Consider the following 18,705-nt stretch of genomic DNA (forward strand, 5'->3'; position numbering starts at 1 on the left):
GCGAGAGTTTCGCGTTCATTCGTGAAAGTTTCGCGTTTATTCGCAAAAGTTACGCGTTTATTCACGAAAGTTACGCGTTTATTCGCGAAAGTTTTGCGTTTATTCGCGAATTTTTTTTTACCTACGAAAATGAGCTCAATGGGCTTTCGTATTAATAAGCGAAGCTTGGTTAAGAAAGTTTAAAAAGCAAATTGGTAATCTTCAAGTACCAATGATGTTTAAAACATATAAACCAAAATACAGTACTCTTCCGATTTCTCGTTATTAAAGTCCAGTCTATTATTTCAGTATAGACTAGACTTTGACCTGTGCGTGCACGGGTTGACATTGCATATGATATCGGGCATTCACAAAATAGATGCATCGAAACACCGTATATTGTTGACATTTGCATAAGCAAACTTCAAGCCTACAATAATGCTATTAATTTCACTATAATCTGCTGAGTTTGACTAATCTAACTGTGCATCGCGAAAGGCCTTCGCCACAATTAAATGCCTCCCATATACCCGTAAAGTAGCAGAAAATTGCAGAATCGCTCTAAAACGATTTTGGAGAAAATAATAAAGTTGCATTGAAATTAACAGTCAAATTGTTCATAACAAACTATTTTAAAGCTGTAAATACCTTTCTTCGAAAAGTTAAATTCTATAATTGCAGAATTCAACATATTTCAACAACGTTTTTTACACACCATGTTAACATTCGAAACTCTCGGGATTTTTTTAAATAGTGAATGCACTGTGCTGAGTTATCTCCCGTATTTTCTTTGATGAACAGAAAAAATTTCCAATGAAAATTAACACGCATTTGTTTTATCGTTTCCAAGTTTATCCATGCAAATGTGATATTGTGGACACAAAAAATAAAGAGCCTCCCGTGATGTAATGCGCATGCGCAGGATTGTAAAATCCCAAAAATTCAGATGATTTCCGGAATTTTTTTTTAGGAATTTTCGTTGATTATTATTAACGAAGCTTGATTGAGAAAAAATAAAAACAAATTGGTAATCTTCAAGTACCAATGATGTTTAAAATACATAAAACAAAAGACAGTACTCTTCCGATTGATCGTTATTAAAGCCCAACATTCGAGTCTATTACTTTAATATAGTAGTATGGTATAGATTATCTAATGATTGACACATTATATGCTGAAGAGTCAATCTAGAATAGAAATTTAATGATTGACTCATGCCGTACAAAATCAACTCTCGATTTAAATAGGTAATGGTTTTATGCCATGGGTATTAATTAATAAATTTTTAACTGATATTTTAAGTGAGCTTTTTTGATCACCTGCTGTCCGTCGTCCGTCCGACCGTCCGTCTGTCCCTCCGTTTGTCTGTAAACTTTTCACATCTTTGACTTCTTCTCTACAACCAATGGGCCAAATTTTACCAAACTTGGTACAAAGCATTCTAATAGGAAGAGGATTCTAAATTGTTAAAAATGGGTCAAGCTCCTTTTTAAAAGGGAGATAATTGCGAAACAGTGAAAATAGGGTGCATGTCTTAAAATTAAAACTCAAATAATAAGTTTTAACTTATAACTTGTGTAATATGAATGTGTTTTACAGATAAATACACTATTAATTACTCCTCAATCAACATTAACCCTCCTAGCAACAGATTATTTTCCTAGCAACCGATTATTTTCCTCTTTCGTAAGATATTTTCTTCATATTTACTTGTACGCATTTTGCTGCACATGTACACAGATTCATCACAATGAATTGTATGATTTAGAAAATATTAGCAAGGATATATAACACTGTGCTGGATAATTATGCCAGTGTCAAGGTGGCATTTTTGCACCCGTCTAAACAGAATATATCGAAAAATTCAAATATGCCATACGATTGACCATTGTTTAAAGATCACCTGTCAGGTGAGATATTTACCTTTCAAAAATAAATTCCAATAGGAAAATAATTTTTCCCATAGGAATAACAATTTTCCTATGGGTGATTTGAAATTCCTATAGGAATTTCAATTCGGATAGAATTCGATAAAATCCGATAGGAAAACTTAATATCCTATAGGTTAACTACATGCCTGAATCAAATTCCTACAGGAAATACCGTTTTCCTATAGAAAATATAATTCCTATAGGACTTTTAAAAAATCATATAGGATTGTCAATTTTTTTTCTGTAGGAGAATCAATTCTCCTATGGGAATTATCATTTTCCGATGGGATATTAATTTTTAAAGGTAAATATCTCACCTGTCAGGTTAAACACACTAAAAACAAAAGTGGTTATATACTCTCTACACAATGGTCTATCATTTGGTATATATGGATTTTCCCAAAACTGCATCTTGAGCGGGTGCAAAAATGCCACCTTGGCACTGGCATAATTATTCGGCACAGCGTTATATAGTCAATGTACATGTAAAATCTAAAAAAGGTGTTATGAAATAAAATGTATAGCAATTATTTTGTCACCATAGCATTACACATTAGGATATATGACATCAAAAGCGTACACATACTTCAATTCTTTAAGTAGCGCACTTTTATCAGCGTTGCTCAGAAAAATATTGAGTACACTAAATGCGACTACATTTGAGCTATGAAATTATTTAATTCATTTAGTCTTACATACTATATAATTATAAAGACTCTACGTGACAGGTAACCATTTTGTACTCTGATCAATACCCGGTATGTTATTCAGGTATTACATGTCGTCTTATATTTTACTGGGTTTATATCATTCCCCATCATTCTCAAAAACCTTTGGAGTGGGAGACTGGATATCAATCACTGCAAGTGACTTCACCATTTAATTTCAACTTGATATAAACTATTGCTCGTTCGGTCTTTAGAAGAGGTATATCATTCTACAGTTATGATTGTATCTGCATGCAGGGTATTTTTTAATATATGCACCTCAGCAAAATTCAGTATTATACGAGGATATATGCTTTTTAATATTACGACTATTTTAAAGATACATAAACAAAAGAAGCTCTTTATAAATCACCTTTATATCTTTAAGTTTTATATGCAGAGAATAAAATTTGTAAGTCCAAGAAAGCAAACATGTCAGAAATGTAATTGAATTTAATTTTATCTGTCATTTCAATTACTAGTATCTTTCGCGTAACTGTTGAAGAACCAGTCCAATTCTGATTCCAGTAGCTCTCTGTATTCTATGACGAGGTTTTTGTCTCAGAGACTCTCTATACGACTGTAACGCCCCCTGTAGATCCCCTGCAACATGCTGACAGATCCCCAGTATCTGCCAAGAAATGTCCCTGATATCGAAAGGCACGTACATTCCGTCATCATAGAGCAGAAGTGTCTGTAGGTCTGTCAGTGACTGTAGACAGTTGGACATGTCACCAAGTCTGAAGTGACACAACACACATAACATGTGAATCAACACAAATGGGGGGATAGGTACTGTTGCAGTGCCTTCCTGCTGTTCAAAATATAATTCTGCAAGAAAAGTTATTGAATTACAAAAGTTAATATACGACATCCAGCCTTCCCTCATACGTTGACCCAAAGAATGCATACCGACACTCTCAAAATATCGCTGTCTCATTAAATTATCAAAGTGCAAGACAAAGGGTTGTGAAAATCTCTTCTGACAAATTCCAGCAATGCTGAGAACTTTGTTATATCGACCTGTTCTGTAGTAATATACACCTAAATAAAGTAACTGAGACACAGGACCGAACCTTGAAGACAGTCTCAGCACGTTGACGATCCGTCTGTCTTGTATGTAGAAAGTTTTATTTTGGTGGGATGCAGGGTAATCAGCAAGTATAAAGGCCAGCTGGACAAGAATGTTAGCTGTAGCATGCTGTAATGCCAAAGACTGGAACTGAGAGAGGCGTAGCTGTACTAAGCTTGGGATCGATTTCAATATCATGAAACAGTCTTCTTTTGATTGTGGTACTTTTTGTCGTTTAAATAATTCATTCCTAAAATTCTGATCTAGACCTCTGAGCGACATGACATCTCCCTCTGAGGATGGTATCACAAATGACGGACTACTCAATGCAGGCTCTAGAATGGTCATAAAAGTAGGACCGAGGAACAGACAGGCCACACCCATTTCGTAATAACGATTCAGCTGAGATATCAACGCCTCTTGTTGAGAACCGACTATTTTGAGTCTGAACATGTTGTTTTCTGGTATAAAGAAGTTTGGACAATTTGAATCAAGAACACACTTACACAAGCGTTTAAAGCAAACCCAGAAACAAGTCAATAAATTTGATGGACGCCAAAATAAGCTGTCAGGGTCGTTCTGAATCTCCCAGAATAGAATGGTCTTCAGAAAATAGGAACAAATTAGGGATCCTTGGTTCGTTGAACTCAATACCTCTTTCAGAAAGATCTTCAAAACTCCATAGCACAGAAATTGAGTGTGGTTCATTGAATAAACCAATATTTGTTCTGCTTGAGAAAATGAAAGTCTCCATTCCAATGCATACTCATCACAGCTTACGTTACTTCCAATTGGTATAACGTGACATCCGGTAGATGTTATTTCATTCAGTACACTCTGCACCGGCCATCCCTTTTCTTGACATCTAGCAACCCAGGCAAGGGCTGTTTGGGGCCAATACTGGCAAGCAAAACACCAGGCAAAGTCATGTTCTGTACCAGCGATATAAAAGTTTGTACAAGGACCATGGGTTTGCATTCCTTCTCTTATCATTATCCTGAAAAGATAAAACCCTTGCGTTTTAAATTTCTCACTGGATAGGTAGCAACAATGTCCGTGTGTTACTGCTGAGGATATCAATAGTATATTATGAAATGGAGTCAAAAGTTTCAGTCTCACGAATCCAGGAGGTGTTCCGGAATGTTCCATGAGAATGACATCCAGGCCGGAAGCATCGAAGTCTTTGAATTGAGACATCTCATAAATCAGTTTATGAGATGGATTCCAGACCATGGTATCTTGGTCTGAGGATTTGAACCTGAATCCTTCTCTATAACTTCCACTGATCGTAAACATGGTTCCATGACGTTTCATTGCTGTTGTTTGGATCATTAATTCCATGTCCATCACCTCCCTCCTGAGGTTCACTATTGTAGGAGTCCCTAATCTACAACACAGGCCCACGTACAGGACTTCTGATACTCGAAAAATGTGCTCCATTCTGTAATCTGTCAACACAAAAAAAAAACCATTTGTTAACTACAAACTGTTATTCATGTACTGGTATATAATAAGTTTTTCAATATTCCTGCTGCATTGTATCACATTTGTTGTATTCAGATTTATATTACATATAAGAAAAAAAAAATCAACAAATTGAAATTCAGAAAAGTCATTTGCATACAGGTAGGAAGTTTTAAGTTGACCGGTGACATTTTTAGCTAAGGAAAATTGTAAAATAAAAAAATAAAGATTCAAAATCATTTGTAATTATATAATTGGTAAATTATTTTGAAGAATAACAACAGGTTATACCTTAATTATGGACACAAAGTATTACAAATAAATTATTGATTAAAAAAATTGACAAAAAAAGAAAAAGAGAGAAAAACATACAGTTGTTTTCTTCAAGCTGTGGATATATGCAGTGTCCATATGGCTTTTCAAACCAATTGTGTTAGTTCGATTGTATGTTGTATGCATCATCCTTGTCCTGTCTTTATATAAGACGCAACCTTTCCGCCTTAGAAATACTTCCCTACATATGTGCGTTTTCCAGGTATCAAACCGTTTCCGTTTTTGCGAAAGTTAAGAAATTTACCAATTCTATTATTAGTACTAATGCGGTACTATACAGAGTTTTCAAATTGTTTGCAATGATTAATGTTTCAAATTTATAATAATCTTGTATTATGGATAAAGCATCATCAAAATTGTTTTATTGGTCAAGGTTCAGACATGTTTATCGCACAGAGACTGAGTTGTCACAGCCTAATTTTGTATTAAAATGAATCGAATTTCGTCATATATCATGTTTTCTTATGTATTGATTTCAAATACAACCACTAAAACTAGGCCGGTATTGTCTTACTAAAACTAGGTATTGTCCTACTAAAACTACGCACTGTTGTACTAAAACAAGATATTGTACTAATACCAATTTTAGTACATATCAAGCATACTTTTCAAACGGCTTCTGTGATCTGTGGAACTCGTGCCTATGATGGCATAGGCATTACAATTGTCCAGTAACCCAAAAGTTGCTGGTTCAAATTCCGCTATTGACACTGACTTGATGTTGCATCAGAGGACATATTACTTTATCTCAGACTGAAATCGGGGTTAACTAGCGATAGACTGGATCTACGGTTCCATGATGAAAATTTGATTCGATTTCTTTGAGACTCGTGACTTTTTTAAAATTAAACTCACTCATAGCTAACACAAACGGCGTTTTTTGTTTTTTTATATTAGTGGTTAATATCGAACATTCAGTGCTTAATGGTTCTGTAATGGTAAATGTCCGGGTTTTCTATATTGAAATAATTGGTTCTTTATTTGCAGAAGGCGATCATCTTCTGGCATATAAACATTATCAGAACAAATGATGTATACACATAACGAAAACACAAAGAATAATTAAAATAACATCTTCCTAAGTTAGAGGTTTCTGATTCGCTGGATGTTTGTGAGTAGTTTGGGAAGATGGCAAAATATCTACGCTTTCTTTATTCATTTCTTCTTACAAACTTATACCATGGTAACTTATATAATCATGTATATTGTGTCACATCACCTTAACATTATAATTTATAATAAGTTAATTTATAACTAACGTCATATGCAAATAATAAAGATATTCTGTATTCAACTTGGCCAATGCAATTAATAGATCTCAATGTCCTGATAATTTTTTTTCTATACCACATCTTTCAATTCGGTTTGAGTCTTAAATAAAACAGAAATTCCAACATTTATTTTTGTCCATTTACTAAGGTCCGTATTTCACACCATCCTTTGTTGAAAAAAAAAAGTTTCATTCCCGCATGTGTCCGGCAGGCCAGATGGGCTCATGCTATCCTCCAATTGTTATATGCTATCTATAGATTTATATATTTTTTACCTTTCCTGCAAGGTACTATTTGTTTCATCATCAATGTAGATTTTCCGCCTCTCAACATGAAAGAACTTGTGTGAATTCTACATAATGTAGTTTTGTATGATATACAGTGCATGGGTTTTTTTCTTGTACATGTAGAGTGAACTGTTTTCCGTCAAAGTTGAAGTCATTTCCTTGCTTGGTATACAACGACAGGTGCCAGACCGATTTTATTGATATTTGGTAATGTGGAATACAGGGATATTCAATTTTGTTGAAAAATCGTTTTATAACTTCATTCCCAGAATTGTTTTTCTGTGTTTTGTGAAATACGGGGAAAAAAATGAAAAATTATTGAAAGAATTAAAGTTTACATATTTATAAGTACAAATGTAAAAATAAAGATTTTGATGAAATAAAAAAACAGAACCAAAACATAAAAACCCAAATTTAATCTGAACTCTAATTTTTCTTTTGAAATAGACTTTATATCTATTTCACATTAAATTGATGATTCGCGTTCGTTATAATTTGGTTATACATTATTTATCATTAATATTTCAAAATTTAGTGTATTTACATGGTGAAAAAAAAAATTAAATGGCTGTTATTAATTAATTGAAAAAGATTATTTTTCTTTAACTGTCTGGTTTTGTACCTTTCTCTTTTTCGATTCTCATTAGTGTTGTCCTATTTTCCAAAGTTCTATCACATAGGCAATTAATATTTGTTTCGATTGTAAAATCGCCGATTTCATGCAAGATTTTTAAACATTTGCATTGACGCAGATTGTGTAAAATAATTTTCACATTATATGTTGGATATCGTATATTTCATTCTTTATTGGCGATCTGCCAATAAGTACCATCTGCTGAACAGGGCTGCATTTTACAAAAGAACTTAAGACAAAGCCGTCAATATTTACAGTCTTATAAAAAGATCTTTAAAAACATAACTGACAAAAAACTATTTGTTTACAAGTATTCAATTCCCATAATCATATTTTACAGCCATAAGAATAAATCATTGATTAGTCTGTTATTAATAAGCATTCATTATTTTGGTCGTAAGTCTTAAGTTCTTTTGTAAAACGCACCCAGGCCTCTGGTGTACTTTGACCCTCATAAATGACCTAAATGGCCTTGGCCTCTCACTTTTCAAAATGTGATGTCTGTATTTTTTATTATTTCAAAAGATTTGGCCATGAAAGTTAAAGTTGCCAATATACATGGTTGTCACCTCTCCTCTACATAGTAAAGACAAAATATAAAAAGATTTTTTTTTGGAAAAATATTTTTATTCCTGAAACAAAACAACATATAAAATTATAAAACAAAAACATATATGAGATCATCAGTAATGCACTATTAAATATATAATTGTAAATCATCATTGTATAACTTCTTGTGTCCATCTTTTTTTTTCTTCCTTTTTTATATACTCGTTTTAGAAGTATATAAAAAAAATGATACAACCTGTCTAACACTTCTATAAGGCCATTAATTGCAAAGCACCAACCAATAATAGAGTTGGCTAGAATTTAACCTGAACCTAAACGTACAAGTAGCACCAATAAGAAATGTATATACTGCTTTCAACTTTCCATCTGAAAAAAAAAATAACAAACAAAACCATCATATAGTGACTTTACAGTCAAACTGCTTCACTTAGTGACCAGCTTCCATGGTGATCTGTAGGGTTTTCATGAAATCTGAAAGACAATGGGGATTCTCGTTTTACAATACATGATACATGTAAGAAACGAAACTTAAAACATCTATATAACAGATGTCTGCATACAAACTAAAATAGTTGATCCCTGAAATGCAAACACGTGATTATGCCAGGATAAATAGTTGTAAACAATAATAAATGCTTCATTAAATGCAACATTTTAAACTGATATTTGGTAAAATTTCATTCTTGTGTACTTGATAGAAAAACCAATCTAATGTGAGCTACTCATAAACTGACCAATGAATACAAAATGTTTCAGCAATCATTAAACACAGGGGGAAATGTACTAGTATTTTAAGAGCTAAAACTTTGTAAAAAACAGTAGTAAATATCTGTTACTTATCAATGAAATGACAAATTGCTCCTGAGAAATAAGGACTTTTGATAAAATAAAACATGAAATATTACATGTATATCGTTAATTTTCTTAAAATTTTTAAGAGCTGTGTTGAAGTTGGTTTGTAGGTACCATTCATGACATATAAATTTTTTTTTAAACAAGATATCTGGTACAGAAATCTCTTGAATATTAAGTGTAAACTATGGACCAATAAATTTTATACAATTTGCTGCATAATCAACTGGAAATATTTTCAAAAAGAATCCATAGAATTACTTGCATATTGAATCATGTACATATCATCATATACATAAGCATATAACCATAATCTACAGACTTTTCTTATCAATACACTGTGTACTAATCCAGAGATCTAGTAAGCAACAAAAAATTGCATTTCAGAATGGCAAGGCACATACAGGTGTTGTGGACGGAAAAAGTACATTTTCTTTCTTTCAACCATTTGTCTCAATACCTAATATATTTTCTAGTATCAGCAACTTCTACATTTATCCAAATGTGTTAAAATTTTCAGTGCATTTCTAAATGTCATTTTTGAAATGTGCAACATACCTATCTGGTTATATTTACTAATCATCTTATCAACATCTCAAATGAAAAGTAAGTCAACTGCATTAGATGCTAGTGCTTGAGAGTGTCTTCAATATATGTTCTATGAGTTACACATGGTTTACAAAAATACCATTATGATGAAATGTAACATTCGATGAGTGTACGACAAAGTGAAAATCATTACAACCATGAGAGAATGTTTCCTGGTTAAGATTACTAACATACAAATTATGTTAAAACAATGCTACATTTAAAAACAATACTGAATTTGGCAGTCACTGTGGATTCATTTTAATTGGTGGTGGTTAATTTTTATGGGCAGTAAAAAAATAATCAAGTTTTAAAGGGGGTAAGGAATATCAACAAAATCCAAAACTCATCACGAGCCACCACTAAAACCAATAATTTCACAATAATCCTTATCATAATAGATGCATTGGCTCAGATATGTATTGCAAAAATATATACTAGTAATTATCGATTCATAAATGCAAGAATTTTCATTATAAAGGAATATGAATTCCCTAGCATACATGCATGTATTACATTTCATTCATATCGACCTGCAACACACTAATTTTTCTTGAAATGTTTTTTTTTAATCGGCATCATATGAAAACTGGCAGTTGAATGTAAAAATTTGTTGAAAAATGGCTGGAAGCTATCCACAGTAATCAGATGTGTATATTATATACAATTTTTTTTGTGCCACATGCCCATGAAAACTAAAACATACAATTACAAAGAAATACACATGCAGAACCATCATCACAATTGATATATTCTATGAAGGTAATTAAAAGCTAATTTTGGAAGTTTAATATAAACACATTACAAACAAAACAATCTTAAAGCACTTACTATCATTTATTGATGTTTGGGTTCATTTTTTGTTTATATTGTTTTTGTATTATACATGTGTTAAAATTTTATGGCGAATAATATACAAGCACAGCTACTATCTACCTGAAATAAGACAAGTATTTTTATGTATAAAAATTTAACCCATCATTGTTCAGGATGAATTAGATTAAAAGATTTACAGAAATCCATGTACAACACTTTTCATTTGTTCAAAGTGAATAAGTATGCATTGGAAAATTTACACACGATTTTCCTTGATCAACCAAGGTACTGAATCGCACTGTCGATTTTCTATTGTCATCCAAATATCTCTCTGTCCTTCTTTATTTCGTTTTCTCTTCTTTCTATCTCAACATTCCTCTTCTTGATAAGTTTAATCCTGGCATCCAAATTCCCGGTCTCACCTAACAAAAGGGAAATAACTCTGTAGATAGTAAATTATCAAATTATTAATACATGTAGTAGCAACATATAAAATTGCTGTCATAGATTTCTTAAATACACAGTATTTTATCAAGCCCTAGTTCTTAAGTTACATGAATGCTTTGACCTCATAGTTCTTATTTATTATTTACCTCCCTACAGATTTTTCAAAAATGTGCCACAATCTTCAATAAATCAATTATAGTGTAAACATGCCACTTGATTGGCAAAATATGAAAAATTTTGCTTCATGTGCAGTCTTACATTTCTTAATCAAGTACTGTACTTTTATCACAAATCGTTGAATACAATTTTTTGTGAATTAAATTTTATTGTTCATTGAGTTTCAATATTTGTTAACATATTATTGGCCATAAATATATCTATACTTGATGCTGATTTTCATTTAATCCATGAAAACTGATGCCCAAATTGAAACCATAGAATTATATTTAATGCAGGTTGAAAGATTTATGTATAACTAGGTTTTATTGAACATGTGGTTATGACTGTCTTTTTATAGTTTGTTTATTAGGAGTAGTTTACGAATTGAATCGGATATGTAGAGCATGACTGGCATGCAATGAGATTTTAAATCATTCAAGCTCAAGACTTTCAGCTGTTTACACGTTTTGCACCCACCCGCCCACGCATTGATGCATATAAACTTGCATATGTTAAGAGTAATTTTACTAAGTATTAATATGCATTTCATGATGTTTTTTGCTGCAGATTTCAAGTTCTATTTCAAGAGAACGTGACAGATATTACACAATATCTATATACCTTATTAAATAAATGAGCTAGTCTTTTAGCACTTAACCATATCAGTGTTTTTATGATTGAATAAGGTAGTAAATATTTTATGTTCAACTGAGATTGTTCAAATTAGAACATAATGGCACTATCGGTCAGTACTGCAAACTTATTGTACCTGAAATGACCTCCTTAGTACTGATCACTGTTGCCCTGCGGTGGGTGGATGTTGTTTTACTTTTGGTTTCTGGGGAAACTTCCCGCACAGTGCGCTTGTTTTTCTTTACTTTCTTGACGTCAACAGGGAGTCCCAGGCGAGCGTGGACTGACAGTCGACTAGTGGATACATCTTCTACCGGGTTTGGTTTCTGTTTAACTGGAAGATTCCAATTCATGTATTAAAGACTGCAGTACAATATAATTATGTTTACATCCTTTACAATGAAATACTTGCTCCAAAGCTATTAACTAAGAAATACAGAATATATTTAAGTCAAAATATATATTCTGATTTAATAATAGAATTGGAACAGTTACCCAAATGTTCAGTACTCGGTATAAAGACATAAAAACCAAAACATTAAAAGCTATCTGACTTATCATACCTGTGTCATACTGGAAAATCACAACAGGACTTGCTTTGCCTTCCTTCTTGGATGATTTTGGGCTGTTTTCCATTTCTTCCTCTTGCTCTCCATCCTCCTTCCTACTGCTCTTGTTAGTTGTGCGTATTAAATGTCTGGCATCAGTCTTCGATAGTTTCCTTCTGGTTTCAGCGTCATCATCTTCATTGTCTCGAGACACAATCCTTCGACTTATCTTTTGATTGTTTGCACTGTCTGTTTTTTTGGTGGGCAGCACTATGCTGGTCACAGGAACTGATTTATTTCTTTTGGCACTTTCTTCATCATCACTACCTTCCATTTCAACAAATTGCTTTTTCCTATGTTCTTTCACTTTGGATTCCCTGTTCCCTTTGTTGCTTTCACGTTCTCTCTTTTCTGTCTTCACAGAATCTTTCCTATTTTCCCCAGACTTTTTTCTTTCTTCTCTCTGTCTTTTCCTCTCCTCTTCTTTCTCCCTCCTTCTCTCTTCCTCTTTTTTCCTCTCCTCCTCTTCCTTTTTCCTTCTCTCCTCCCTCTGGGCTCTGTATTCCTCCCTTTCTTTCTCTCTGACAGCTTCCAGTCTTTTCCTTCTCTCTCGCTCTATATCATCTTGATTCCTCTCAGATGTTGCAGCCTTTTTGTTTCTCCAAGTGTCTTCATCTGAATCACTCTCAGAGTCTTCTGAAGAAGAACTACTACTTGAATCCCCATCAGAATCCTCAGATTCACTATGTCGCACTGACTTCACAGATTCTCGGCTTTTACGTTTGTGGGGTGTAATTTTTGCACCTTTATTGGTTTCACTATTTGTCTTTTTGCCACTTTTCTCACTTTTGTTGCCATCTTTCGATAACTTCTTCTCTTTTGCATCTGAAGATAACCTACTCCTTTTGTGACTGTGTACTTCCCTGTGTCCTTTGCTGCTTTGTTTATCTTTACTGCTGAGAATTATTCCCTTCAAAGATATTTTCTTCTTTTCTAGACTAACTTCTGAAGAGGCTTCAAATTTTCTTTTTCTAGCCTCCAACAATTCCACATCCTTTCCATCTGCAACATTTGTGTCACTTTTACTTGGAACTGTTCTAACACTCTGTGTCTTACTTACAGATATTCTCTCCTTAACACTGATTTTACTCACACTCTTTGTAACCGATACACGTTCACTGACAGGCTGTCTAGAATCTTTGTCTTTCATGGACTTTTTATCCCCTCCTCTTCTATCATCCCTGCTCCTTACTTCATCGAGTGAATTTTCACTCATCCTTCCTTTTTGAGATTGTCCTGCTATTTGTAGCATCTTATCTACAATACTGGATTTTCCTTTTTCCCTCGGGTCCATTTCTCTTCCTTTTGGATCTCTTTTCCAGGGAGACAAAGATTTTGTTTCAGGTGAGCCATATGCTTTCCTTCTGGGACTTGGTGACCTGTTCCGGCCTGGCTTTGGTGACCAGTTGTTTCTCCTCAAAGGTGAAAGAGATCTCTGCCTACTTCCTGAAAATAATTGTCTGCTTTGAGGAGATGGAGATCTACGATATGAACCTCTGTTATTCATTGCTACTGGAGACCTTGACCTCCTCCGTGAGGGTGGAGATGGGAACCTCCTTAATGGTGAGCGTGACTTGTAAGGTGAATACTGTGAATGTTTAGGTGAATACGATCTACTGCGAGATCTTCTAAATACTTTTCCTCTCCTGTCTGGTGAAAAAGACCTTGACCTACTTCTAGCTCTCTTCAATGGCAGCCTCCTGGGAGAAAATGACCTACTTCTTGATCTGGGTCTAGCATTTTGTCTTGGTGGGGGTGATCTCCCCCTCTGTCTTGATAGGGATGGGGACCTGCTCCATCGGTGAGGGGTGAAGGATCGACTGCGCTTACGAAGACGTGGGGAGAAAGATCTCGGCGAAAAAGACCTGCTTCTCCTTGGGGAGAGACTTCTCTTTGGACGATACAATCCTTTAGGAGTTCTAGACCTTGACCTGCTTTTATATCTCCCGTACGGAGACAGTGGTCTTTTGTAGGGTGACCGTGATCGACTTCTCGAGAAGGATTTTCTCCTTCTGTAATAGGGCGATGGGGATCTCTTTCCTCCTCTCCTTGGAGATATTGATCCACTCCTGCTTCTGATTTTTCTGGGTGACTTTTCTCTACTTGAGTAACTTCTTGACCTCGAAGAATATGCCCTTTTAGGTGATGTAGATCTCCTTCGATTTGATCGAGATGGGGAGGTATTTCTTTGCAATAGAGTCACTATATCACTGTGTCCCTCAATGGGAATAGATTTTAAAGAGGTTGTATGAGACCCTGATAGATGTTTTGGTTGTGGAGATGGAGAAGCACATTTGAGGGATGCTTTTGAGCTTGATTGAGATCTAGTTTGCTTTCGACCTGAACTTGACCTTGAACCTGAACGTGATCTGTCTCCAGAATGCCTTCTTGTGTGTGAACTTGGTCTTGAACCAGAATGAGAACTTTTCCTAGAATGTCTACTAGCACGAGAACTCGGTCTTGAACCAGAGTTTGAACTTCTCCTTGAATGTCTACTAGCACGAGAACTCGGTCTTGAATCAGAATTTGAACTTTTCCTAGAATGTCTACTTGCACAAGAACTGGGTCTTGAACCAGAATGAGAATTCTTCCTAGATCGTCTACTAGCGCGAGAACTGGGTCTTGACCCTAAAGGAGATCCCTTTTGTGAACTCTGACTGGCCACAGAACTTGACCTTGAGGAGTTGCTGCTGGCAGGTCTGTCCGGTGAACTTGACATACTTTTTTGTCTTTGGTTCCGTCCTGTTGCAGGGGATTCTGATTTTGCACTGGCAGAGGAGTTTTTTCTTCTCCGTTTGGATTCTGGAGAGGGAGACCTTGATTCAGCAAGCCTGTTTTCAGGACTCCTATCCTCCATATTGGATGAAGTTTTGTGGTTTTCTTTGTCGCTGTGATTTCCATTTTCTTCTAGCTCTTCTTCTTCATCTGAGGAATGCTGAACATCGGATCCTTCATCGGAGTCTGAGTCAGTGTCAGCATAGCGGGAAAACTTGTCTACAAAGCAAATTGAATGTTCAGTATAAAACTCAGCCCATTTCCGTTTTTGGATCTATGCTATGATGGTTTCTTTACACTAATAATCATTGTATATTTCATCACGATTCAATAAGGATAACTTTAGTTTAGGGTATGAACTACAATACATGCATTGATAAAAATATCAATTTATATTCACTATTCAATAAGTATTTAAATTATGTTTTCTCAATTATTATTATAAAGTATTCTCTTTCTATGTCCAACACTCTTCATATCAATGAAAATTTTGAACTTTTCTAGTGTTTTCTCCAGGCCGTTTTTGCAAAGCGGTACCCCCATGCATTTAAGATCCCCCGCCATGCATCACACAGTGCCACCATGCTTCCCGCTATGCATACTTATTATAAAGCAAAATATCTTTTTCTAATTCTTTCACATCTTAACAGTGATAAGTAGATGTAAAATTGACGTTATTCCGTTCAATCTTCATAAAAACGCTTGCACCCGCAGAAAGCGTCGCTAACTTCGACATCGATCTCAGCAAGGGGGCACACGTGGTTAACAGTTAAAGGACTTGGCTTATGATTGAGATATATTGAAACTGAGATTATTAATCGGTAATAAATGCATAAATAGAGACGTGATTACTTCTTGTTTTAATATAATGTGCCTTTTTCGACACCTCCGCCATTATCGAATGTTGTGGATTTTCCCAGATCTAAAAATAGCACAATGTTCACTCAATGGTGTTAGCTTGGTTGCGATATGCTTGAACTGTTTATTTGCTGTAAAAATATTGGAAACTTGAGCAAATGTACTCAATAAAGAAAAAAAATACAGTTAACAGCAAGTAATACACAGAAGACTAGAGACATCGTATAGTATAGTATGATATGCCTCTGAAAATGATTGTGTTCACATGTATAGGGGCTGACTGCCAAGTTATAGTAAAGTTACTAAACTTAATTAAATCCAAATAATCATATTATCACAGAAACTTTAATATTAACCCCAAATTTAAACAAAAAATATCGACTGTCCAGAATAATTGAAACAAGTTTGCTGTAATTTTATGGTTCTGTCTTTTCTTGTAACCCCCCCCCCCCCCCAAAGTAATCTCCTCTATATAAAAGGAAAAAGAATAGAACAGAAGGTGTTAGAACTGCTTTATGAATCTATATTTCTTGTAAAAGCTTCTTGAAAAATGTGATTTTGAAAAAAATGCTATTAATTTTGCTAGGAAAAAAAACCAGAAAAAATTTGGATAAATATATGAATTACAAATAAAATGAAATACATTGTAATACTTGTTGATGTAGATTTCATGAGAATGCATCAATTCTAGTACAAAACTTGTAGTACATTAAATCAATTTAAATGGTATTGTTATTATTACACGCAGTGATTTCGCGCTGGCTGGGGCGCTGTTACGGCGCACCGTGAACCAACGCTGGCAAACTTTCCCCCATGCTTAAAAAATTTTCTGGGGAAAACACTGCTTTTCAAGTTAATCAATCAAAGCCAATTTCAATAATATAATACAAGTTGCAATAATAATCATATAAGTAAACATATTTCAAAGGAATCATCAAGTCCTGATTTACCTTTTGGTCTGGTGGGAGTAGAAGATTGACTGTTTTCATCAGAAATGCCCGATAAACCTGAAGATGCCCATTTATCCTGTGGAAGCAACAGCTTGGACTTAGCTGGCTGTGTTGAATCCTTGGATACTGATTCCTGAGGCCCAGGTTGTGCCTCCTTTTTGGGTTCTTCCTGGGTCAGTACAATTAGGCATGACCGCGGTCCTGACGGGGCAGTGTTCCAGTTGTTTCCCCTTCCTCTCCCACCCCTGAAGGGGCGGCGGTTGTTTCCTCTCCCCCTCTGAAAGCCCTGGTTTGGTTTGGACTGGAATGGCAAAGACTGGCCCACTGGCTGATATGTTGAAAAGTTAAGACTTTGTGGAATAGCCTGGAATAATCAATAAGGCAAATTTATAATTGCCATACAATTGCTATACAGTACGCTATTGTGTAAAAAATGAAGAAAAAAAATGAAAAAGTCAGGGGACATTGGGCAGGGTGGATGCATTTCACTGCTCTCTCTCTCTCATTTTACCTGACTTTAATGTCTTTATTGCAATTTCTGCAATTCTGTGTTGCCAAAAACTACCTTTCAGTTTTATGCTTTTAGGAAACATACCTTCTGTCTGTGAAATTCAATAACTCAATTCAATTTCACGTTTTCCAGAATCAAAATATGAGGGCTCTCGAAGAGAAGTGGTTTAAGGCTATGCATGTCTAGATAGAATGTTCTATCGTTAAAATGACAGATGTCCTATGGACCCGGTTTAACGATAGAATTCGTCCCATATACTCGCTTCGTAGCAAATAAAAAAATTATATCGCCCTGTATCTCGCCTAAATTTTCATAGGATTGATCTCAAATACCTTCAATGTTGCTCTTTTATAATCCCATATTACCACATTAACCGTTTTTGCAACGAAATCGCTGCCACTTTAATCATCACGTTTGAAAATTCGCTGTTTATGGTCGCCATGTTAATGATAAAATCCTAGACATTCCGAGTGCGATATTTGACAAAATGGCAGGCAAATTCAAACGCGTATTTTAACAAAATGCCTTGGTACGACTCCTTAAATGGATATTTTGTGGACTAAACTACTTATGCATGTTCAAAAAGGTTTGTAATGTTTAAAAAAATGTTTTTTCTCTGCAGATTATCTTTAACAGACTTAAAATCGACGCGAAGCTGATCCGCTTTGCGGCTGCTACATTGCAAGTATATGGGACGAATTCTTACTGTGACCTGAGCGTAGCCTGGTCACGGTAAGATTATTTTTTCTCATGCATGTCCACTTCTCAAAAGAGAATAATCTTCATGTTGTAGATAGATAATTAAGTTGGTAAACGAGGTTTACAAATTGATATAAATTAAATCATATCAATATGTTTTGTAACACTTACTTGACTAGGCTGTGTCTGTGGCTGTGTCTGTATCTGGGGTGGGTTACTTGAAGAATCATCTTTCTTTCTTTTTAAAGAAGCTAAAGCTGCTAGTCGCAAAGCTTCTAAATCATCCTACAAAATGTTCCAGCATAATGTATTACCATATTATGACACTAAAATTAATTAAATGTGAAAAATGTTAGGACCTGGACACATGGTTACTGATCGTTTATACAATGTACTGATAAAACAGATGGATTTTAATGTTACAACGAACACTAACCTCTTCGTCGGAAGCCATCTTGGATAGAAATTGTGATCTCGCGTGCACGACAAAAAATAACCAACCAACCAAAATATTTTTAAAATAGATCTTGTGTAATCTGATATATCAAAATTCGCTCTGAT

The 18,705-nt window shown here is 34.7% G+C and overlaps 2 protein-coding genes across 2 annotated transcripts; both read right to left on the reverse strand.

Annotated features, from left to right (window-relative positions):
- Window positions 1-2,993: 2,993 nt before the first annotated feature.
- On the reverse strand, window positions 2,994-5,344 carry LOC128165971 (uncharacterized). The gene is made up of 3 exons (XM_052830899.1): window positions 5,314-5,344; window positions 4,809-5,137; window positions 2,994-4,589 (listed from the first exon to the last, which is right to left on the reverse strand). The coding sequence occupies exons 1-3, from the start codon at window positions 5,342-5,344 to the stop codon at window positions 3,096-3,098; spliced, it is 1,854 nt and encodes a 617-aa protein (XP_052686859.1). The 3' UTR covers window positions 2,994-3,095.
- Window positions 5,345-9,589: 4,245 nt separating this feature from the next.
- Window positions 9,590-18,604, reverse strand: LOC128166236 (zinc finger CCCH domain-containing protein 13-like). The gene is made up of 6 exons (XM_052831261.1): window positions 18,581-18,604; window positions 18,316-18,429; window positions 16,935-17,298; window positions 12,307-15,345; window positions 11,880-12,077; window positions 9,590-10,926 (listed from the first exon to the last, which is right to left on the reverse strand). Exons 1-6 carry the CDS (start codon window positions 18,596-18,598, stop codon window positions 10,820-10,822), a joined length of 3,840 nt encoding a protein of 1,279 aa, XP_052687221.1. The 5' UTR covers window positions 18,599-18,604; the 3' UTR covers window positions 9,590-10,819.
- Window positions 18,605-18,705: the final 101 nt, after the last annotated feature.

Source organism: Crassostrea angulata, chromosome 10 (assembly GCF_025612915.1).
Source record: "Crassostrea angulata isolate pt1a10 chromosome 10, ASM2561291v2, whole genome shotgun sequence".
Taxonomy (NCBI): domain Eukaryota; kingdom Metazoa; phylum Mollusca; class Bivalvia; order Ostreida; family Ostreidae; genus Magallana; species Magallana angulata.